General features: G+C 40.1%; 1 protein-coding gene across 3 annotated transcripts in view; it reads left to right on the top strand.

Moving 5' to 3' along the window:
- fastkd1 (FAST kinase domains 1) overlaps positions 1-25,246 on the top strand; it is a 44,127-nt gene that overhangs the window by 12,934 nt on the left and 5,947 nt on the right. The window contains exons 4-11 of one of the 3 annotated variants that reach the window (XM_033023971.1): positions 2,064-2,189; positions 4,310-4,708; positions 5,103-5,213; positions 5,322-5,453; positions 6,639-7,125; positions 12,945-13,059; positions 15,581-15,709; positions 22,354-22,485. In XM_033023971.1, coding sequence (XP_032879862.1) covers positions 2,064-2,189; positions 4,310-4,708; positions 5,103-5,213; positions 5,322-5,453; positions 6,639-7,125; positions 12,945-13,059; positions 15,581-15,709; positions 22,354-22,485 — 1,631 coding nt within the window. The remainder of the gene's footprint in view (positions 1-2,063; positions 2,190-4,309; positions 4,709-5,102; positions 5,214-5,321; positions 5,454-6,638; positions 7,126-12,944; positions 13,060-15,580; positions 15,710-22,353; positions 22,486-25,246) is intronic. The other 2 variants (XM_033023973.1, XM_033023972.1) reach the window with 2 other exon arrangements.

The following is a 25,246-nucleotide window of genomic DNA, read 5'->3' as shown; positions in this document are numbered from 1 at the left end:
CAGCTCGACATAGACTACAAGACCTACACCAAACCCAAACCAATTAGGAGCAGACGAGGGCATTCGATCCAATTTGTGATCCCAGCTACAAAGACAGATGTATACAGCAATTTGTTCTTCCCCCGCACAATTAAAGCATGGAATAATCTCCACCCAACTATAGTTACCCAACCAGATGCAACTAAATTTAAAGTAGCTCTTTCTTCCCAATAACCCTTTCTGGCTTAAGTCCTCCCTTCACCACCTCCAGTTTAAATTTCATTTGGAATATTTTGGAGGATCAAGAAACCAAGAACCAAGAGGGAGGCGGGGTAGAGAGGGAGGCGGGGTAGAGAGGCAGGGGGTTTAAGAGGGAGAGGGGGTTCAGAGTGAGGGGATAGAGAGGGGGGGTAGAGAGGGAGGGGCAGGGAGGTAGAGAGTGAGGGGGAGGGGGAAGAGAGGGTGGGGAGGGGAGTAAAGAGTGAGAGTAGAGGGAGGGGGTAGAGAGGGAGAGGAGCAGAGAGGGAGGTGGGTAGAGGGAGAGAGAGACATGGGTGAGTTTTTGGGGCTGTTTTTGAAATGTAAAGGATTAATAACTTCGGAAATATAGGTGGGAATGCGACTGGAAGATGTTTATCACCACACCAGGGAAAATGTGAGTAGGATATGTGAAAATGGGAAGGCTGTGGCCCAGCATTTGGAAGAAGATAGGAAAACCAGATTGACACATCGTGGGCACACACACAAACAAGACAAAGACTTTTAGTTACATAGAGATATTCTCTATTCTATACAACCAATATATAATCTGAAATATCTCATTTAGCAAGTAAGAATTTCACTGTTCCAATTCATATCCGGTGCACATGACATACAAAACATTCTGGACAAGACTTCTTGAAAGTGGAAAGAAATTGTGTAGAGGTAACTAGTGTTGAAGGCATCAGATGTCGTTAAGAATTAGCGTGACCAAAATTTCAACCCAAATTTGCAATCTAAGAAACTCTATTTCTAGCTATATTCAATACAGAGATTGATAGATGATTGGATATTAAGGGAATCAAGTGAGATCTTGTAGAATGAAGCAGGAGGTCGAATGAATTGAATGGCCACTATTTCCTGTTCATGGGCAAAAAGGTGGCTGATTTGGTATAATGAAAATGTGAACTTTACCACCAACAGAAAACAAAGAAAGGTTTAATGGTGTGAGAATATTAGATGTCGCTGACACAAGAAACTTCCAGATGGTGAAGTCTTGAGCAAAAAACAGAGTGCTGGAGAAACTCTGACCCAAAATGTGTCTGTCCATTCCCTCCTCTGATGCTGCCTGACACACTGAGTCCTTCCAGCTTTTGGTTTTTAGCTCTTAACTGAGGGAGTTCTGGTGCACTTTTTCAAGAAACAAAATATATTCAGGTAATCAATTAAGGAAGGCAATTAGGATACTGACCTTGATTGCAGTAGCAAAAGAGTACATGGGTAAGAAAGTCTTGCTGCTATTGCTCTGGGCTTTACTGAGACCACGCTTAGGCTTTCTGTATTTTATCGGTCTCCTTATTTAGGAAAGCATATACATCCCTCGTAGGAACTGCAGCAAGCGTACAGCAGATTAATTTGGGGGATGGGGCAATTGTTTTATGAGGATAGATTAAACAAAATGACTACATACTCATTGAGGTTTAGAATATGTGCTCGTTTAGAATGATGTAAGACTCCGAGTTGGCTTGATAGGGTAAATGCTCTGAGGATGGATCCACTGGTAGTGGAATCAAGAACTAGAGGAGCAGAAACTCAGGGTAAACTGTTGACTACTCAGCTTGGGAATGGAGAGAAACGTCTTCCCTCAGAAGATTATGAATCTTTGGAATCTATTACCCCGAGGAGTAGTAATTTAAAATATTCAAGTCTGAGAGAGATGTTCTGCGGGAGAAGTAAATGCTTTGGGGATGAAGTTGCGGGCAGATATAAGACCCTAACAATCTCACATAAGATTCACAGGAACATGTTGCCTCCTCCAACTACACTAATTGTGCCTTGTATTTTTTTGAAGACCACAATTAATTATGCTGTTTTTCTTATAACAGATTTGGTATGCCTATGTTATCCAAGTTTGCTGTATGTTTGACAGATCAGCATTTATATCATAGTCCACTGATGGGAGAAATTGCCGATATTGTTAGCAGGAAGTTGGAATCTATATATGATGCAAGGTAAATGTTAATAGGCAAGTATGCCATTTGTTCATTCTTATGTTAGCAGGATATATTGTCAATAATCTCACATTGGCTTCAGGTTTTGTCACCTGCACTTGAAAGTAATTCATTGCTTGAGGTGGAGGGGGGATGGGGGGAGTTCACTGGATAAAAGGATGCCCATTAAAGATTGAGATAAGGAAGAATTACATCATGGAGGGTTGCAGCTGAAAGCTCATGGATATCAGGCAGGAAAGTGACGTTGAGGCCAACAATGGCCTCAACTTCACCTAGTTGCGCTGTCCTTAGAGGTATAGCATGGAAACAGGCCTTTCAGCCTATCGAGTCCATGTCGACCATCAATCTTCACATTAGTTCTTTGTATCCTCACTTTCTCATCCACTCCCAACACAGATAATTTTACTGAGGCCAATTAACCAACTAACCTGCACCTCTTTGGGATCATAAGATCATACGTGATCGGAGCGGAATTAGGCCATTCAGCCCATCAAGTACTCCGCCATTCAATTATGGCTGATCTATGTCTCCCTCCTAACCCCATTCTCCTACCTTCTCCTCGTAACCGCTGACACCCGTACTAATCAAGAATCTATCTATTTCAGCCTTAAATATATCCACTGGCTTTGCCTCAGCAGCCTTCTATGACAAAGAATTCCACAGATTCGCCATCCTCTGACTAAAGAAATTCCTCCTCATCTCCTTCCTAAAAGAATGTCCTTTAATTCTGAGGCTATGACCTCAAGTCTTGGACGTTCCCATTAGTGCAAACATACACTCCACATCCACTCTATCCAAGCCTTTCAATATTCTGTACATTTCAATGAGGTCCCCCCTCATTCTTCTAAACTCCAGTAAGTGTAGGCCTAGTGCCTTCAAACGCTCATCATATGTTAACCTACTCATTCCTGGGATCATTCTTGTAAACATCCTATGGACCCTCTCCAGAGCCAGCACATCATTCCTCAGATATGGTGCCCAAAATTGCTGACAATAGTCCAAATGCAGCCTGACCAGCGCATTATAGAGCCTCGGCATTCCCTGTTTTTGTATACAAGCCCTCTTGAAATAAATGCTAGCATTGCATTTGCATTCTTAGTACCGATTCGACTTGCAAATTAACTTTTTGGGAATCCTGCACCAGTACTCCCAAGTCCCTTTGCACCTCTGATTTCTGCATTCTCTCCCCATATAGAAAACAATCTACGCCTTTATTCCTACTACAAAAAAGCATGACTCCACACTTTACTACGCTACACTAACCCTAACCCTATCAGCCCACTCTCCCAACCTATCCTAGTCCTTTGCAGAGTTACTGCTTCCTGCAACATGAAGAGCAGCAGCCCCAGCACCAAGCCTGCGGAACTCCGCTAGTCACTGTCATCCAACCAGAAAAAGGACCCTTTATTGCCATTCTTTGCCTTCTGCTGGTATCTGCCCAGGTGTTCTCATCTTCCTTAGCAGCCTCCCGTAAAGGCTTTCTTAAAATCTAGGTAAACAACATCTACTGAGCTTTGTCTGTCCTGCTATTTACTTCTTCAAAGAATTCCAGCAAATTTATCAGACAAGTCCTCTACCTTCATAAAGATATGCCGACTTTGGCCTATTTTATTGTGACCTTCTAAGTACACCGTAACCTCATCCCTTATAATGGGAGGAAACGGGAATACTCAGAGGAAACCCACACGGTCACAGGGTGTACGTGCAAACTCCAGACAGATACCACTGGAGGTCATGTATCATATTTTTGGGTAGTGTTCTTGTCGAATATCAAATTGTTTAGGATTTTTGTTTGCTCCAAAACATAGAAGACTGTTGCCAGACAATGGAATCACTGCTTATAAATATGATCTTTGGAAGTGATATATGTTGATCATATACACAAAATCAGCATTATTTTCATATAACAGATATTTTAACGTAATTTTTGTGCAGAATTTAAAAATGCATTCATAGTTTTCTGTAGAACTCCAATTAATATTTACTTCATTTACTAAATACTCAGTACAGAAAAAAAATCTGCACATTTTCTTGTATTATGGAAGATGAAATATTGTACATGACAATTAATTTGAAAATATTATTTCTGTCATAGCTAATTATGTTTTTCTGTTGAATAGAATACTTTCATCATTAATGTTAAGCATCTCTGCTTTGATCTCCAAATGCTTTCGGAATCGTTTAATAGAAAAGGCCGAATTTCTACTGGACACTGGGTACACCTCTCAGTTTAACAATTCGCGCCGAATTGTACAATTTCTACGCAATGTGAAGTTCAGCTATCGTCCTTTGTTGGAAAAATGCAATGCGATATTTCTTCAGAGCATAAAAGGCTTGGATGCTGATAATATAAGCATTATCCTTGGAGTGTACCAGTCTCTACATTTCAACAATTGTGACTTTCGGCTCGCTGTTAAGTGGAGACTTATTGAACTTATTAATACTCAAACTGATCCCACAAGTTTTGTTAGACTTTTTGCAGTTTTAGGACCTTTGTCGGGGACAGTGGTCAGGAAAAGGTATGTTACCATCTTTGCCAATTCTGCCATCCAAATATTCTGCTATGTTTTTATTGTATAAGAAGAATCTGTTGTATTGTTTAGCTTCAGTATTTCTTTCACTCTTGTGAAAAAAAATCTCTTAATATTCAGTGTAAATGATTCCTCCTTGATGTTTATTTCATCATCTTGTCCATTCTGAACGTAAATCGCTGCAAAAACGAATGGAAACAGTATATTTGTTTATAACTAATTAATGTACATTTATCATCCCCTCATTTCAATTGATTAGAAATGTGGTAAAATATGTAATTCAAAGATATCAAACTATGTAATTATGTTTTGGCTTGCACAGTTAACAGATTTACATCAGACCTTTTTTTCCCCACTTCCTCCCTACTATCCTGTCATAAAGACTTGAATCTGCTGCCTTGTTAATGGTTGAAGAATTTAGCCCATCGCAAACATTAGCAGTAATAGAGACCATGGCAGAGATGGAATGCAGAAATCCACAACTAATTCAGCAGTAAGTAAGATCACAGTAAAACATAATGTAAAGATTTGCATCCGATATATTGACTCCATATGTTTTATAATCATCTTTAATCTCCTCATTTTCTCTCTCCTTGTTTAGAGTTGCATCAACTTTGTCCAACCATTTGGATATGTACAAGCCATTGGATGCTGCAAAAATAACGCAGGCTTTACTGTCACTTCATTGCCAAAAACCAGAGCTATATGCAGAATTGAGGCAAATGTTAATACGGTAAAATGAATATTGGAAAAATTACTTATTACACATATTTTCATGATTATGTATGAGTTATATTTGAGAAAGACAAGTTAAATGGATGATTCAAAAATGTACTAATTGGTTATCTTGGACAATCATGCAAACCCTTTTAGCAATATTTTCATAACACATACAACACTTTATTTTCCTAAAATTACTATGATATACACAAAGGGTGCCATAATTAAAACCTATCTGGTTCAGCCTGCAGAGTTGCAAGGGAGAAACTGAATATAACCGAAATAAGCTAAGTTTACAACATGTTTGTTGTATAGACCTTTAATAGAAACAGAAAGCAATTCATGTTGGAAGCATTCTGCAAGTCAGACATCATTTGTGGAATGTGAAGCAATGATAAAATTTAAGTTTAATTACTTTTCATCAGAACTACGAAATTGTGCCGAGAGCATGGGCTGGTGGAGAGATTGAGAGAAAAGAGCAAGAGCTGGAGATTAGGAAAGAATGAATACACAAATAGTGGTAGAGCCAACTGAAAGGGTGTGGTTATGGCTAGTACAACTAGCCTGTTTCTCTTGTAAGTGAAGATTAACTTTGATGAACACTCCATTAATGCTACAGGATGAATTATTGTCTCTTTAAAGTAACTAGCTGAAATTTGGATGAAGAGCAAAGCATGTCTTAACATTTTCTTAACCTTAAAATTATAATTAAAATGAAGTCATATCGGGTATATTGTAATTATTGATTAGTGATCATCAGATGCTTCATGTAGGGCAGTGATTCCCAACCTGGGGCCATGGCAAATTTCAGGGGGGCCACAGAAAAATTTGGGGATTTAGGGGGCCACAGGTTCAATGAAGGGGGCCACTTTTCTTCCGCTAATAATGTCAGGGGGGGGCCACAGAAAAATTAAAGAGCCCAAGGGGGCCATGAACTAAAAAAGGTTGGGAACCACTGATGTAGGGTACTTTGCACATTGAGTTGCTTTGTACAATCAGTCATGGTTTGCCTTGCTTCATCTCCTTCAGCGCAGTAAATATGAATAACTTGTTTTTAATTTGAAAATTATTGCAGAACAGGTTTGCATATTTAACGATTGGATGTTTCCCATCGTTAATGAGCACACACTGGAAAGCTGCTAGCACATTGATAATATTGAAATACTCTTTTTTTGTCATTTTTGTTTTTGTTTTCCAGCTATCTTCATGTCAGTGTTGTCCCCTATGAGATATCCATGTTAACACGTGTCCTCTCCCAGCTTCCTTCTCCACGAACTGATCACTTGATTCCTGCACGTATTGATGATGTCTTGCCTCAGTGCAACTTAAGTGACTTGAATGCATTTGCTATCGCCATTACTAAGTGGGTACGGAATGGCTCCTCATACCAGCCTAGTACAGCAGCAGTGCATGTGAAGCTTCTTCAAAAATTAAATATGTGTGGCTTGGAGAGACTACAAAAGGCAAATGACTTGGATCTATTGCTAGAAGAGCTTAAATATGTTGGTGGAGAATGGTTTGAAGAAGTTCTTGCAGAAGAAACAATGGCAAGCTTTGAACGACTGAAAGGACAAATAACTTGGTCCAATGTTGCTGAATTAGCTCTGTTTCTAACCAAAACAAATTGCCTTCATACTGGTCTGCTGGATCAAATAGCATCTGTCACACTTCAACACATCAACAAGGTAAATAACAGTTTATACCTCCTGTAGGAAACAAAACATATTTACCTCTCCTTTATTTACACCTGGAAACTTTATTAGTATTGCAGTAAGTTTTGCGAGGGCTTCAAGTAAGAAGGCAGTGAAGTGAATTATGTTAGGGAGCGCGTTTGATTTTTTTTTGATTTAAAAAAAAAAAAATTTATTTATTAGAAGTGAGTACAATGCATTGGTACAAAAACGATGTTAACATATTACATTCTCTGTACATCTTTCCTTTTTTTTTTTAAAGAGAGAAGTGAGAAAGGAGAGAAGAAAAAGAGGTTGTGAAAAGTGAAGAATAGATTAGTGAGTGTGGGTGAAAAACCAATAAAGAAAAAGTGAAAGAGAAGGAATAAGTGAAGAAGGAAAGCAGGAGGGAGATTATTCCATTGCCACAGTGAGATGTTTTTTTTTTTTAATATTCTAAATCATCTTTCACCCATACCTGAAACTGTTGGTTTTCATGATACTATGTCACCACATGAATCCAAGAAATCAATAAATGGGGACCAACTCCTTAAGAATAGGTCTTGTTTGTCTATTGGGAGGAGACTCATTTCTTCCAAATGTGCTGTGTCCAGCATATTACTGATCCACATTTTAAATGTTGGTGCATTTTCCCAAAATTTAAGTATAAGTTTTTTTGCTGTTATTAACCCATAATTGAAAAATGAGTTTTGGTGTGTATTTAATTTGTTCCCATCTCCACTTACTCCAAATATAATCATTTCAGTGTTAGGTTCCATTTTTGTCTTAAATAGCTTTGAGAATATATCAAATATATCATACCAAAATTTATAAAGTTTTGAACAAGAGACAAATGAGTGCGTAATATTGGCATTTTGAGAAAGACATTTATCACAGATGGGAGAAATATTTGGATAAAATTTATTCAACCTAGTTTTGGAATAATATAATTTATGTAATATTTTAAATTGAATTAAGTTATGTCTAGCATTGATCGAACATTTATGTATATGTATCAAATATTTTTCCCATGTTTCTTTTGAGATTTTTATCATTAATTCTTTTTCCCAGTCTTCTCTAATTGCCTCTGTTGATGGTAATTCTATATTTAAAATACTGTTATACAAGTATGATATTAATTTTGTTGACTCCGCATTGATATTCATTACTTCTTCCAGTGGGTCTAAAATTATACTTTGGAATCTTGGTATATATTTCTTCATAAAGTCACATACCTGTAGGTATTTAAAATATTGATTGTTATTCAATTTAAATTTTGATTTTAGTTGTTGAAATGATAATAAATTTCCCAATTCATACAAATCACCTACCTTTTTAATTCCCACTTTTTCCCATTGTTTATATGTTTTATCCATACCAGATGGTTTAAATACTGGGTTATTCACTATTGGTGTTAACACTGATAAATTTCTTAATTTTAAAGTTAATTTTATTTGTTTCCAGATTCGTATTGTATTTTGTATAATTGGATTCTTCTTATATAACATATTATTCAGCTTTATTGGGGAAAAAATGATCGCTCCTAGATCGTAGGGGGCGCAATCCTCTTTCTCCATTCTTATCCATTCCAACTGTTGAGCAGAACTGTCCAACCAATAAATTATATTTTTAATATGTACTGCCCAATAATAGTATAGAAAATTAGGTAATGCAAACCCCCCCCCCCCCAACCTCTTTGGGTTTGCACAAGTGATTTCTTTTAATTCTATGTGCTTTATAATCCCAAATAAAATTAAAAATATTCGAGTCTAATTTAAAAAAAAAAGTGTTTTGGTATATATATCGGTATAGATTGGAATAAATATATTATTTGTGGTAGCGCTATCATTTTTATAGCGTTTATTCTGCCGATTAGTGACAGTGGGAGCGTTCTCCAAAATTTAATCAGTGAATCAAATGTATTTAATAATGGTATAAAATTAGCATTAAATAATGATTTATATCTTCTAGTAACTTGAATACCCAAATACTTAAATTTTTCCGTTGCGATTTTAAATGGAAATTTTAATAGGTGATTCGATTTCTGAGGTTTTAATGACATAATTTCACTTTTATTCCAATTTATTCTATAACCGGAGAAAGATCCAAATTCCTCTATTAGATTTAATAGATTCGGGTTGCTCGTTTGGGAGTTTGTAATATATAAAAGTATATCATCTGCATATAGTGATATTTTATTAATAGTATTCTTAGTATTATATCCCTGAATATCCGGATGCCTTCTTATCCTTTCAGCAAGCGGCTCTATCATAAGTGCAAATAGCAGGGGTGATAAAACACAGCCCTGCCTATTGCCCATCGATAATTGAAATTTTGAAGATAATATATTATTAATTAGTATTCTTGCCATTGGTTTATCATATAGTAATTTAACCCATCTGATAAAATTCTCTCCCATATTAAATTTTTGGAGTACTTTGTATAAATACTGCCATTCTACCTGATCAAATGCTTTCTCTGCATCCAGAGATATAACTGACAAGTCTTCTTTTTCCGTTTTGTATGAATACATTATATTAAAAAGGCGTCTCAAATTGTTAGATGATTGTCTTTTAGGTATAAACCCCGTTTGGTCCGGATTTATCAATTTATTAATATATTTACTCAATCTTCTTGCTAAAATTTTCTGATCTGTATTTAGGAGTGATATGGCTCTATATGAGCCCGGTTCTTCTAAGTCCTTATCTTTTTTAGGTATTAACGTAATTGTGGATTTGGCTAATGTTTCTGGTAATTTATTTTCGGTAAAGGCATATTTATATAACTTAAATAACCGTGGTACCATTAACTCCTGGAAACCTTTATAGAATTCATTATTAAAACCATCTGGTCCTGGCGTTTTCCCATTTTTCAGCTCTTTTATTGTTTCACTTATTTCTTCCCTTGTGATCTGTGCTCCTAATTCCTCTTGTTCCAAAATATGCAATTTTGGCAGATTACAATTATCTAAAAAATCTACAATTATATTGTCTTCTATTTTAGTTTTAGACGTATACAAGTTTTGATAAAATTGGGCAAACCTTTTATTAATATCCTGGGGTAACGTTAATAGTTCCCCATTCTCTGATTTGATTTTAGTAATCGTCTTTTCCTTCTCCTGTTTCTTCAATTGTCTAGCCAGAAGTTTATGTGGTTTATCACCAAATTCAAACTGTGCCTGTTTTGTGATCTGAAATAATCTTATTACTCTTGCCGATAATATTCGATTAAGTTTAAATTTCAATAATGTGATCTTATTATGTTTATCTATAGCTGGGTCTTTTGCGTTATCTAATTCTAATATTTTAATTTCCTTTTCTAAAGTCTCTTGTTCTATGGAGTTCTTTTTATTTTGGTAACTTTGATATGAGATTATAACTCCACGTATAAATGCCTTAAAAGTTTCCCATAATAAAGATGGTGAAATGCCTGGTGTCTCATTTGTATCAAAAAAGAATTTCATTTGTTGTTTTAAATACTCATAACCTTGTGGATTATTAATTAACTGTGTATTAAAACGCCAAAACGATTTTATACCTGGCGTTCCCTCTAGTTTTAAAGTAAAGGTCAATGGTGAGTGATCAGAAATAATACTATTGTGATATTTAGGGTTAAGCATATAAGGAATTAATTTTGTGTCCACTAAAAAATAATCAATTCTCGAATAAGTTTTATGTACCACCGAGTAAAATGAATATTCCCTTCCCGTAGGGTTGACTATTCTCCATGCGTCTGTTATATTAGTGTTTTTTATATATGTGTTTAAAAATTCACTAGTTTTAGATTTAACCTTACTCTTCCTTACTTTTATTGATTTATCTAAATATGTATCTATAACACAATTAAAATCCCCCCCTAATATTACATTTTGGTAATTATACTCATCTATTGTATCCGAGATTTTCTTAAAAAATTGGGGGTTATCAAAATTTGGTGCATAAATATTTATCAGAGTCAGTGGTGTAGAATAATTTTCTCCTGCCACTATAGTGTACCTTCCTTCCTTATCAGATATAGTGTTCTTTGATATAAATGGTATACCTTTCCGAATAATAATAGCCGTACCCCTAGCTTTAGAAGTAAATGACGAATAATAAGTTTGGCCTATCGAATTTGCTTTTAGTCTCATCTGTAATTTGTAATTTCACATGCGTTTCTTGTAAAAACGCAATATCCACCTTTAAAGATTTTAATTGAGCCATAATCTTACCCCTTTTAATTGGATCGTTCGCACCCCTAATGTTCCAACTACAAAATGTGATTCCTCCATTCCTTTTTCCCCTAATGTCTTGCATTCTTAATTAGTTTTGCTAGTTTTAATTCATGTGGTGTGGTTAAATACCTTGAGGTTTTGGGTGTGGGGTAACCGTCCCCTATTAACGTTATTTTACATCTCCTCCGTCTATTGAACCTCCATAGGAAGAAAAAAGAAGTGCGTTGAAAAATACATAGAAAAAACAGAATACTATTATTAAGTAAACCATATAACAGTGAATTATCATTTTTTAAAAAGAGTGATTTTAAGGTATCAAAAATGGGATACCTTAAATTCTCGTTGCCACCTAAGGTGGCCCGAATATTATTGACTTCCGCCATTGGTATTGTACATTGAGCTCAATGTGTTTGATTTTTCTTTACATAAGCGTAAAAGGAAATTGCATGGAGTGTATCCTATTTATGTATTTATTTTCATCATCAGGTTATGTGGTGCTAATCATGTATTTGCCAATTTTATAGTTCCATCTATTGTGCTCTCTAACTAATGGAATATTTTGTAAATTCTAATGTTATCGATTCCAATGTGAACCATTGTTTTGTGGATTATTTCATGGTTCTGATTTGGGAATCAGGACTGATTACAAAAATGATTGCTTATTTGAGGGTAGCACAGTGGCACAGCGGTGGAGCTGTTGCCTTAGTTTAAGAGAGTTTATTGTCATGTGTCCCTGATAGTACAATGAAATTCTTGCTTTGCTTTAGCACACCAGAACATAGTAGGTGAACCCAGATACCTGGGTTCAATCCTGACTACGGGTGCTCTCTGTATGGAGTTTGCATGTTCTCCCTGTTACCTCGTGGGTTTCCTCCGGGTACTCCCGTTTCCTCCCACATTCCAAAGACATGCAGGTTTATAGGTTAATAGGTTTCTGTAAATTGCCTAGTGTGTATGATAGAACTAGTGTTCATAAGTTCTAGGAACAGAGTTAGGCCATTTGGCCCATCTCAAATCCATTCCTCCATTCAATCATGGCTGTTCTATGTTTTCCTTTCAATCCCATTCTTCTGCTATATCCCCATAACCCTTGACACCCTTACTAATCAAGAATCTGTCTGGAAGTGTATGGATGATCGTTGGTCGGCGCTGACCAGGTGAACCAAAGAGCCTATTTCCACGCTGTATCGCTAAATTAAACTAAAGCTAAACCTCTCTTATCAGTTCTTTGATTACCAAAGTTTACCTGTACTCCATCTCATTCTACAAGTCTGGTATACAACACAATTTCTCTTCCTCCCCCACCTCTGTCAGCTTTTGCTCCTTCTTATGCCTCCCCCTCTCTCTCTACCCCTGTTGGCCTTTGTTTCTCTTTTTCCTGCCTCACCCACTCTTTCTCCCCTTGTCAGCCCTTGTCTTCCCTCTTCTGCCTCCTCCTCTAATACTAGCACCAGCTAAATAGCCCCTCAATGCGGGGGACTAAATTTGCTATCAATCAAATATTTTGTTCACTAATATGAACCAATCTTTCGTTGAACAATGACTCAAACTGATCATTTTATGAAACCATCTTGTGGTCAAAAGATGTTTAATAAAAACGATGATTTTTTTTTTAATGTAGATCCATTTTTCAGCCACATATGCTATCTTGCTTCCATTCAATGTCTTCAATTATGATCCTCCGCAAGCTGAAGATTTATTTGAGTCATGTGTACAGCGATCTAGGCCTCATTTCAGTGAGTATCATACAGCATATCATGAAAGTGTTACGGATAAATTTAACATAATCCCACCAAATATTTTATTCATAGTACAATGAATTCCTTGACTTATATTTAGACCGAAATTTAGGGTAGAAATACTGGAAGTGCATGTTTGGTTCCATGTGCTCAATGGGTGCTAGAGTATCAGCCCTAGGTTGCATTCCAACAATTTTCCATATATTAATGAAAATGATTACTGTATCTGGAAGCGAATACCACAATTATTATTTTGCACCAACAGTGCTGCAATTGCACCAACCATCTGTTGATGCAAAATAATCATTGTGGTATTCGCTTCCAGATACAGTATTCATTTTCATTAATATATGAAAAATCATTGGAATGCACATTTAATCCCTTTTCCCTATGTGTAAATTACTATAATGCATCACAAAATGATTTATGATTGCTTTAACCTCGATTTCATTTTGAGTAAAGATAAAATTATACAGTATCATAATTCTTTAGCTCATTATTAGTTTATACATATTTTATGATCTACATATAGCATTGGTTTATTGTAGAGTGAATCAAACTACTCACTGGCAGTTACTTAAGTTGCTATTCGAATTTACCTTTGTTTCTGAAGGTGTTTGGAAAATTGGAATGGATTGCTGCACTGGCCACCTTCTTGTTTAAATACTGTTTGCAACAATCAACAATATAGAGGTAGCTTGGTAACCAAAATAATGAAGATAATTAAGATAGAACTTAATCCTATTATTTTTATCATTTTTCTAACTTCCACCTTCTCCAGGAAGATAGATGTTGAAACTGTGATGACATTTTTCAGGTATGATTTTTTGCATCTGGTGCTCTTGATGTGGCCTCGTACATTGTAGACCAAATGCAGACTAGCTGACTGCTTTGCCAAACACCTGCACTCTCCGGATCTCCTGGTTGCCAGACATTTTAATTTCCCTTCCCATTCCAACACCAACCTGTCTGTCCTCTACCTCATCCACTGCCAGGGTAAGATCAACATAAACTAGAGGAACAGCATCTCATATTCTGCCTGGGTAGTTATCAACCCAATGGCACAAATAATGAATTGTCCAATTTCAAGTAACCTGTACTCCTTCTGTCTCTTTCTCTCTTCCCCTATTTATCCTGCTTCTTGCAGACACACACTTCTTCCCACTTTACCCCATGCACTCCTCCCACTGCATTCTCTTTCTCTCCCTTCCCTTATTGATCGTCCCCTCTCCTTTCTCAGTTGTTCCATCTGTTACCACCTTCTTCAGATTCAGAATCAGCAACATTTTGATCTCCCCATCAGTTCCCAGCTTAAACTGCAAACACTACCTTTCCTTGCCACACCTGGCAATCAACCTCATCTCACCTGTATCTACCAATTGCTTACTAGCTCTCGATCCAAACCTTCCCCCTCCACTCTTTCAGTCTAGATGAAGATTCTCGACTCAATGTTGACTGTCCATTTCCCTCCACAAATGCTGCCTGGCCCCCTGAGTTTGTCCACACACTTTCCTTTTTTTTGCACCAGGTTCCAGCATTGCAGTCTCTCGTGTCTCTGGAAATTTTGAATAGTTGTGCTTCACTAATATGTGCTTAACAACAAAAATTGGTAGATGTTTGGAAATGTCCATCCTCCTCTTAGAAAGATCAGGGCAGCTGGCATTAAATGGTTGCATTTGATAACTTTTAAACAAGAAAGCCAGGTGGGGCTTTTCACTGCCCATCATATCACCATATTATAAATTTAACTACTTCAGAAGTAAATTAGTTGCATTAAAACACTTTTATATGTCCTGTTGTTGTGCTGGTATTAAAGTACTTTGATATGTCCTGTTCGTCTATATAAATGCAAGTATTTCTTTTTACATGCTGTCTCAACATAAATGTAAGGTGTCAAATATGAAGCAAATGTGTATGATACATTGTGGTACTTAGGCATATTAGGCAACTTACCAGATCAATTGTTTATCAATAGTTCTGTGAGATGTCTAACTAAATATTTTCAAAAGCTGTATAATTCCCTCTAATTTTGAGCTCTAATTTTTCAGTTGAACAATTTTCAAAGATTATAACCAAAGATGGCTGTAGAATGTTACCATCTTGGAATTATATTCTGTGAATGAATATTTCTTCAATAAATAATACTATTAAATTATTTTTTATCCAAGTTTTAAGTGATAATTCGATGACTACATCACAGTTTTGTGCCCCTGTTGCAGGTGGATGTTGCAATAAGGATACAGCAATAACGTTCAAAATTTAGACCATTATTGTTAAATCTTCCAGTGTTAATGACTACAATACAGTATTTCCTTATTGATGAAGTACTTCATTAATTTTCTTGTCATTGTTAAATTGATTTAGAATATTCAATATTTTGACATTGGAACATTAATAACTGGGTATTTTCCTTTACAGCAGTAACTGCATCTAATAATTATTTTAGTGGGTGTATGCGCTTTGAAATGTCATGAGGTCAAGATGCAACATGAACACAATTCTTTTTTTTTTTAAACAGATGCATTTGACCCTCATCTTCTGGTGCTATTTGGTTACTCACTAGCTCTTGCAAGTTACTTCCCAGAAGATCTAATTAGAACTATTTTTAGTGTTAATTTCCTAGCAAAATTGGATTCACAGCTGGACAGTAAGTTCCTTTTACATTTTTGCATTGGGACTTGTACATTTTAATGTTGCTAATAATTGTGTTTAACACTCAGCTGCTTTGAGATATTCTGCATCATTTATTTAGTTGTTTCCTAAAAAAATGGTGTTTGGTGGTAAAGCAAATGCAATTGCTGCTAATCTCAAAGGAAACTCACAATAAATTTCTCGTGCGGTGTATAAGGACAGTAGCTCAGGTTAAGCAGGGACAGTGGATGAACTGGGAAAGTGTAGAAAAGAGGTTTAGCTGGAGGGACCTGTGGTGCATGGAGGGGGTCATGTAAGTTTCCTTATGAGGGCTATTTATGATGTGCTGCCATCACTGCAGAACCTCAAACAATGGTTAAGTGGGGACCCAGTGTGTTCCCTGTGCTGAGAGGTGAAAACGTTGAGGCATATTTTGTCAGGTTTTAGGACTAGTCTTTCACAGGGTCGGTATACTTGGCGGCATAACCAGGTCTTGAAGTGCATAGCTGCAGCAATTGACAGGAGCAGAGCACAAGTGAATTCAGTAGGCATCAGCACTGAGACTGCAGCGATTCATTTTGTCCGTGAGGGAGAGGAAGGTAGAGGAGGGAAGTTTTCAGGCAGGTATGATTTAGCGCAGTTACGGGGAGCCAATGATTGGGAGACGCAGGTAGAAAGGCTTGTTATTCTTCAGGAAATAAATAGTACTAGTTTAGAATAGAATAGAATAGAATGACTTTTATTGTCACTCAAACAGCTTGGTTTGAACGAAATTGCATTTTCTATAGTGTTACATTACAAAAAAACACTTAACACAGTTGTTGCCTGCCTAAATGATATCCAAGATGGCGGCGCGCACAGTCGCAGCGGCCCCTCGGGAGATAGTCGGAGCATTAAAAAGTGAGTGTTGTGTGTTTTGTCCAGTCTGTCCAAGATATATGTACTGCAGGAACATGCTCTTAAACATCGGGGCAAACCACGGTAGTAGTACGGGCGCGTTTTGGTGCGATTTAGACCAAATACGCCGCTATGGACTACTACTACCGGCTGCGAAGCCAAACATATCGGCCGCAGATATGAATACGACCGGAGAGAGGAGGCGGGAGAGGATAGAGAGGAGGAGGAGGAGACGCAAGCGGTGTGAGAGGAGGCAGAAACGGGGTAAAAGAGCAGGCTCTTACACGAGGCGGAGACGGGGGAAAAGAGCAGGCATTCACGCTAGGCTAACAGCTAACCCCACCCGACCTGCAGTGCCCTCGCTTCTCCTCTCTAATGTCCGCTCCCTGGACAACAAACTTGACGAACTGCGTCTTCTCAAAACAACATACAGGGATATAAGAGACTGCTGTGTGTTTGTTTTCACGGAATCATGGCTCCACGGTAATATCCCGGACACGGCAATACAGCTGGAGGGAATGACATCGTTCCGTGCGGACAGAGAGGCAGCTAGCTCTGGTAAGAGCCGAGGTGGAGGCCTGTGCTTGTACATAAACAAGGACTGGTGTGTGAACGCTACGATAGCCGGGAAACACTGCTCTCCGCTGATAGAATTCCTCATCGTGAAATGTCGGCCTTTCTATCTGCCGAGGGAATTCTCCGTTGTTTTTGTTGTGGCTGTATATGTTGCTCCAAGCGCTAATGTAAATTCTAAGGCCAACAAAGCACTGGGAGCTCTGCATGACGTCATCAGTGCGTTCCAGACCAAATATCCTGATAGCTTCATTGTGGTGGCTGGGGATTTTAATCACACCAGCCTTAAGACTGTGCTCCCAAAATTCAAGCAATATGTGGATTTTGAGACCAGGGGAGAGAACATCTTGGACTTGGTTTACACCAACACCCCAGAGGCTTACAAGGCAGCCCCACGCCCTCACCTGGGCCACTCGGACCACATTTCAGTGTTTTTAACACCAGCCTACAGACCTCTGCAAAAACAAGTCAGAGCGGAGAAAAAACACACCAGGGTCTGGCCAGAGGGAGCAGCCTCAGCACTGCAGGATTGCTTCCTGCACACTGACTGGGATGTGTTCAGGACAGCAGCATCCTATGATGACCTCATCAACATGGAGGAGTACGCAGAGACTGTAACCAGCTACATTGCCAAGTGCACCGAGGATGTCACTATCATGAAATCCTTCACTGCACGTGGAAACGAAAAGCCATGGATGACAGCAGAGGTGCGCTCGCTGCTGAGGGCTCGTGATGCAGCCTACAGAGCCGGTAACACAGCCGCTCTTCGATCTACCAGGACTGCACTGGAAAAAGGAATCAGGGCAGCGAAACGTGCCTACGCGGGGAAAATCCAGGGACACCTCTGTGACACAGGAGACACCAGGAGGATGTGGAAGGGAATCCAAACACTGACGGGGTACAAGGCAAGGCAGCAGGTAACTGACACCGACACTTCTCTCCCAGATGAACTGAACAACTTCTTTGCACGTTTTGATGCAGCAAACACCACACCCAAGGGGAGAGCCAGCCCCTGCTTACAAACCGACCAGCCAGTCCTGACCATAGACCCGATGGGCACACGGAGAATCCTGTCTAAGGTCAACCCGTGGAAAGCAGTCGGACCCGACAACATCCCAGGACGTGTGCTCAAGGAATGTGCTGAGGAGTTAGCAGATGTGCTAACAGACATCTTTAACATCTCTCTTAGTCAAGCCATTGTCCCCACATGCCTCAAAACATCCACAATAATCCCCATAGCGAAGAAACCAGTTGTTGCCTGCCTAAATGACTGTCGCCCTGACCCCAATAATAATGAAGTGTTTTGAACGCCTGGTGAAACCCCACATTACTGCCAGCCTCCCCTCATCGTTAGACCCCCTCCAGTTTGCCTATCGCCCCAACCGTTCTACAGAGGATGCCATCTCTACCACGCTGCACACAGTACTCACGCATCTGGAAAACAAAAACACATACGCCAGAATCCTGTACGTTGACTTCAGCTCAGCGTTTAACACCATCATCCCACAGAGACTTGTGGAGAAACTAACCCTGCTGGGCCTCAACACCACCCTGTGTCACTGGATCTTGGACTTTCTGACAGAGAGACCGCAGTCAGTCCGTGTTGGCAAGAACACTTCAGGCTCGATCACGTTGCGCACCGGCTACCCTCGAGGCTGTGTGCTCAGCCCGCTGTTGTTCACATGAGTCACACATGACTGTGCTGCCAGATTCAGGGACAATAAGATCATAAAATTCACGGATGACACAACAGTGGTGGGACTATTCAGCGGAGATGACGAATCAATGTACAGGGAGGAAGTAAAACAACTAGTGGACTGGTGCGGCAAAAATTATCTAGAATTAAATGTCGACAAAACAAAGGAGATGGTTGTCGACTTCAGGAGGGCGCAGCCAAAGCATACACCCCTCAACATCAGTGGCACCACAGTGGAGAGAGTGGAGAGCATAAAGTTCCTCGGTGTGCAAATTACAGACAGCCTCACCTGGTCCAGGAACACCACTGGGACCGTCATACGGGCCCATCAGCGACTGCACTTCCTGAGGAAACTAAAACAGGCCTCACTCCCCACCAACATCCTCAGGACTTTCTACAGGGGTACGGTGGAGTCTGTACTCACTTACTGCATAAATACGTGGTACTCCACCTGCAACTGCTCGGACAGGAAGGCTCTGCAGAGGGTAGTGAGGGGAGCAGAGTGGATCATTGGCGTCTTCCTACCCTCGGTACATGAACTGTTCCAGAGCCGCTGTCTGAAAAAAGCTCAGAGAATTGCTAAGGACAAGTAACTGCACCCCCTCCACATACACCTGGATCTCCTGCCATCAGGCAAGAGATATCGCAGCATCAAAGCCCGGACTACAAGACTGCTTCCTACCACAGGCTGTGAGGCTGCTAAACAGTCACTCTGTACTCACAGTCTCCTGATTCTGCGGCTTGGCACGGACACTTTAATAGCTGGCACTGGCCACTTTAATAACTGGCACTGGCCACTCAAATCAGCTGCCCCGGACATTTTTATGATTGGTTTTACTGTATTTTAACGTTGTTGTTTTACCTGCTTTTAACTAATTATACTGTTCCATCAGGGACTGGATTGTTTTTAGTGTTATTATGTGTGAAATGTTTTAAATTTCATGTGCGATGCTCCGGTATTCCCTGGGAAACGTCTTTTCATTTTGCACTGTACAACTGTTGCTTGCAGGATGACAATAAAGGTTGATTGATTGACATAAGCATCCATCACAGTGGATCTCCAACATCTCCTCACTGTGATGGAAGGCAAAGTCTTATCTGATGTTATCTCTTCCCTTTGTTCTTCTCCCGCGGTCCAGCAGTCCAACTGCAGCATCGAGGCGAACTGGGGCTCCCGGTGGACGATGGTAAGTCTTGTGGCTGTTTAAGCCACGCGGGGCGATGTTAGGCCCCGCTCCGAGTCCTTTAAACCCCGCAATTCCAGCGGGGGAAGTTACCGTTGCAGGAGCTCCGAAAAGCGGTCTCCCACCAGGGACCTGCGAGCTCCCGATGTTACCGTCCACCGGGCCTGCGGCTGGAGCCTCCGAAACTCCGAAGTCGGGTTGCAACCGCGCATCACCACAGCTCTCCCCGTTCCCCGCGACTGGAGCCCTCAGCCCAGAGGACGCCGCCGGCTCCACGATGTTAGGCCCAACGACACCAGAGACCCGACAGGGAAAAAGTCGGGTCCCCGTACAGGGAAGAGATTAACGTTTTCCCCCACCCCCCACATATACACAGCTAAAGAAAAATAATAAAAACTAGAGTCAAGACACACATTTAACGAGACAAAAATTTTAAAAAGGACAGACGGACTGTCGTCGATCCGCTGCCGATAGGCGCCGCCACACCACGCGTTTGAGGCCTGATGTTGTGTAGTGGTCAGTTAGTCAGTGGATAGTGTATTTTATAGAACTGACACACCGTCAATTCTATAAAATGGGAGAACTTAGTGGATGAGGCTTATGACAGGAAAAAGCTTAGATATGTAAAGTTAGCAGCAGTAGTTGAGCAGCGAGGATGGAGAACAAGAGTACGTCCGGTAGAGGTGGGTTGTAGGGGTTTCATAGCAAGATCGACCACGTTGCTATTTGGAGAGCTAGGAATTTGCAGACTGAGTTTGTGTCAGGCCATAAAGCAGATGGTAAAGGCAGCAGAGTAAGGCAGTAGGTGGATTTGGTGGAGAAGAAATGGTGTCAGTTGGGGGCAGAAACAAAATATATAACATGCAGTATGTGTATTTTTTGTAAGTGTAGTCTGCGTAAATGTATCCCGGTTTTATGCGGTTGATATTTGTGATGTTACGAGTTTAATGATGGGCTAGGATATGTGGAAGATAGGATGCAGGTGTTTAGCATTTGTTAGAGTGAGTTAATTGTCTGCAGTTTCCTCTATTTAGTAGATACTGGTAACTTTGGTAGTGAGAGCAGGTATTGAGGGGGGGGCTGTTCTGGGATGTCAGAACTAACTGTTGAGCCTTCCCGAGGTGTTGTAGGCATAACTCAACAAAACACCAGTGAAGAGAGGTGCCCACATGATAACCCCAATGATACTTACATCTACACAATCAGCTTGTTAACATGTAGGCAGCTGTTTATTGCATATGGATTTGGATATTGTCCTTAGCATAAGTTTGTATATTCAGTTTAGATAGTACTTTGGCTTTGCGCTTGGTTTTCTTAGATGAGCACTTATCCTGGTGTTATAGCACGGACTTTGTGTTTTTATTGTAATTTTAGTAATCCCTGCAAAGAACATAATTGATTGTAACCCCAGTCAGGCATCAGTTCTGCAGACCTCTGGTACCCAGCAGCTCTAATATCACCAATCACATAAAAGCATTCCCACATATTGCATTTTAGAAACATTATATGATGCTAAATAAAGTATATTTTTATAATGGAAATTTGCAGCAATCACTTTTTCTTTTTGAGAGACATTATCTGCATAGTGTAGCATTAATGTAAAATTACAAATTGGAAAATATTCCATATTTCAGGAACTAAATTTTTTAACAATGATAAATTTATATTTGTGGCTCCAATCTCGTATCAATGTAGTTGACAACTGCTATATGAAATGGTTTGGCAAGCCATTAATTTTGAATTTAATGTTTTTCTAGAATCATCTCAGAAAACTAGAGATGAGCAATATATAATGGCTTTGCCAACTATATTAGCATCCTAAAAAATGTTAGACATTATCCTAATTGTGCTTAGGATATCCACAGCCAAAACTGTTGAAAGTAAAATGATAATCTAGAGTTAGTTAGATTTATGAGCCGCTAGTACTGTTAGAATTACTTTTGATTTTCAAATTTCATTTGCTGCAGTTTCCTTGCTTTTTAAATCCTGAGGGTAGCATCTTAAAAGTGCTTGAGGTCCGCAAGGCACTTTGAAAAGTAGTTGATTCATACAGAAAAGTAAGGCCTTCATCTCTACCGTTGGTCAGTCTGTCCATTGACAGCATATGGGACTAAGTGTCTCACATCAGGGTCAAATCTGTGATTTATGTGCAGTTAATAAGTTTTATTATGCTTGTCTTAAATACTCCATTATACAATGCACTTTTTATGAGAAACATTCTGGCAAGGAATTAATAACTGAAAGGGGGAGAAAATTGGTTGAAAATGAAAACATCACAGTGAATTACAACAATTCCATTTTTAATACCAGCTCTGTCAGATGTTCTGAACATGCGGATCAGGTTGCGTTTAATGGAATTGAACAGAGCTGTCTGTTTAGAGTGCCCCGAATTCCAGACCACTTGGTTTCATGACCGTTACTGCCAGCAGCTGTTAAATAAAGGTTTGTGATTGGTCTGGTATATAGAATTTATTTTAGATTTTCATTGCTTTTAATGCTGATTCACTGCTTATGGTAAGAACATCTAATACTTTTAGTTAAGTTTTCAGTTAGATTATGTCTATGCATGCTCTATGGAGAACCTGTTAATTGAATATTTTCCACAAACTGGAAACTTTGCCTCAAGGAAATATCCTTCTTTGCTATATTGCAGTCCAGGGCAAATTCAGAACAGTGGTTAACAGCTATCATCAGCTACCCACAACTGCTTAATCAGCTCAACCATTAAACATCAATACTATAAGCATAATTTTTTTTCCTGTATTTTATACTACACACAGGCCCAGAATTTGTTGGCAAAGGCAACAAATTAAACCATTGTGCTTCCTGAACCATATGCTTCCTGAACCATACCACAATTTGTAAGGAAAATATATGAAATATGCACCAGTGAGCATGCCAATTATGTGCAAAATGCATCTAAGGCAGCAAGGATAGCTATCTAGATAGTTAATGGACATATTAGGGAGAAACATGCTGATGGGTCAGTGTAAGTGAGAACAGAATGTAAAGATTTGGTTTCACAAGTATGTATTAGTAAATCAGTATTAAAAAGGGGACTGGCATTCTTTAGGGTAGGGTTCTATACTCCATGTAATTATTTATCATATTTCATTAGGAGTTGTATTCCATGCCTGACACAAGATTATTAGGTATGATTATTAAAATATCAGAAGTTTACTGTCAAAATTTGTATCGTATAACGGGGGTTCATGATTTCAGTATAGTTCCCTGAATCGTTATTCTCTATCAATTTTTCAATGATCGCAGGCATACTAATTCTTGTTTTTGTGATGAAAAATTGATATTACATATTAGATTAGATTCAACTTTATTGTCATTGCACAGGTACAAGTACAGGTACAACGAAACGCAGTTTAGCATCTAACCAGAGTGCAAAGTAGTAAAATGCTGATTAAAACAATATATACAAATGAGGATATATTGATCTATATACATATATACAGATAATTGTTAAGGTGCAAAAGATTGACATGTGCTAAATTCTGGTGAATAGAGCTTAACTGTAAATTATATAAACTATAAATAATACTGATGAGAAGTGGGGAGGGGCTAGCGCCGGGCCTGTGAGTTCAGCAGGGTAATGGTGTTTTGGAAGAAGCTGTTCCTTAGCCTGCTGGTGCGAGACCTGAGGCTCCTGTACCGCCTCCCTGATGGGAGGAGGGCAAGCAGTCCATGGTTGGGGTGTGAGGGGTCCTTGATGATGTTCCCGGACAGTCTCAGACGCCGTTTGCGGTGAAGGGCAGCCATGGCAGGGAGCGGGGCACCGATGATGTGATGGGCGGCTTTCACCACCCGTTACAGTGCCTTCCTGTCAGCTGTGGTGCAGCTGCTGTACCATACCGTGAAGCAGGTGGTCAGGATGCTTTATAGAATAGAATAGAATAGAATAGTACCTTTATTGTCATTCAGACCTTACGGTCTGAACGAAATTTCGTGCCTGCAGTCATACATACAATAATACAATAATAAACACAATTTAACATCCACCACAGTGAGTCCTCCAAGCCCCTCCTCACTGTGATGGAGGCAAAAATCTTAGGGCTGCAGTCTCTTCCCTCCTCTTCTCCCTCTGCGCTGAGGCGATACCCCACCGGGCGATGGCACAGACAGTCCCGCGGCTCACCGAACCCCGCAAACGGGCCGGCTCAAACACCGCGGCCCGGGGTGGTCGAAGCTGCCGCCCTCCAGTCCAGCGGACGCAGCCGCCGGCCCGCGGCTGAACCCCGTACTCAGGTCACCGCCGCCAGAACGCCGTCCCAGCCATCGGAGCACCGTTCCAGCCCCGAGCCGGATCGCCCTCACGTGAGTGCCGTTCCTCCCTCGAGCTGGGCCGCTCCGACGGGAGCGCCATACCACCCTTGAGCTGGGCCGCCCCGACGGGAGCGCCATTCCATCCTCGGGCTGGGCCGCCCTGACGGGAGCGCCATTCCACCCTCGAGCTGGGCCGCTCCGACAGGAGCGCAGTTCCAGCCCCGAGCCGGGCCGCCCTCACGGGAGCGAGCCCAGGGCAAGTCCTGACTGGCTCTGCCTCCGGAGTCTCGAGGTCGCCAGCTCCGCCATTAGGCCTCAGCGCAGACGGAGGCAGAGAAGGGGGATACGACAAAAAAGTCGCATTCCCCCAAAGGGAGAGACAGCAAGCCCCGTTTCAACCCCCCACCCCCCCCACATAAACACAACCTAAAAACCAAAAACTTAACTAGACAAAACGAAAAAAACAACACAAAAAAAGTAAAAGCGAACGGACTGCAGGCGAGCCGCTGCTGCCAGGGCAGCGCCGCCACTTCTATGGTACAGCGGTAGAAGTTGGACAGGATCTGAGGGGACAGGTGAGCTTTCTTAAGCCTCCTCAGAAAGTAGAGGCGCTGCTACGCTTTTTTAATCAGTTTGGCAGTGTTGAGGGACCAGGACAGATCCTCAGAGATGTGTACCCCGAGGAATTTGTAGTTGGAGACGTGCTCCACCTCAGTCCCATTTATGTGGATGGGGGTATGTCTGCCGCCTCTGGTCTTCCGGTATGGTATCCCAACTGCTGTGTGTGACATCTTTAGAAGGTGTTCGCCAAGGTTTGGAGTGTCTGTGGTTTTATTAACAGTGAGCTTAATTATAAGGACTTTCACAAAGAAAATCAAAGTAAATATACACTTAGCATCGTTTTTTTCCCTGGCATTAGTGTTGGTGG

Source organism: Amblyraja radiata, chromosome 7 (assembly GCF_010909765.2).
Source record: "Amblyraja radiata isolate CabotCenter1 chromosome 7, sAmbRad1.1.pri, whole genome shotgun sequence".
NCBI classification, from domain to species: Eukaryota; Metazoa; Chordata; class Chondrichthyes; order Rajiformes; family Rajidae; genus Amblyraja; species Amblyraja radiata.
This window is presented reverse-complemented; position numbering and strand designations above follow the sequence as displayed.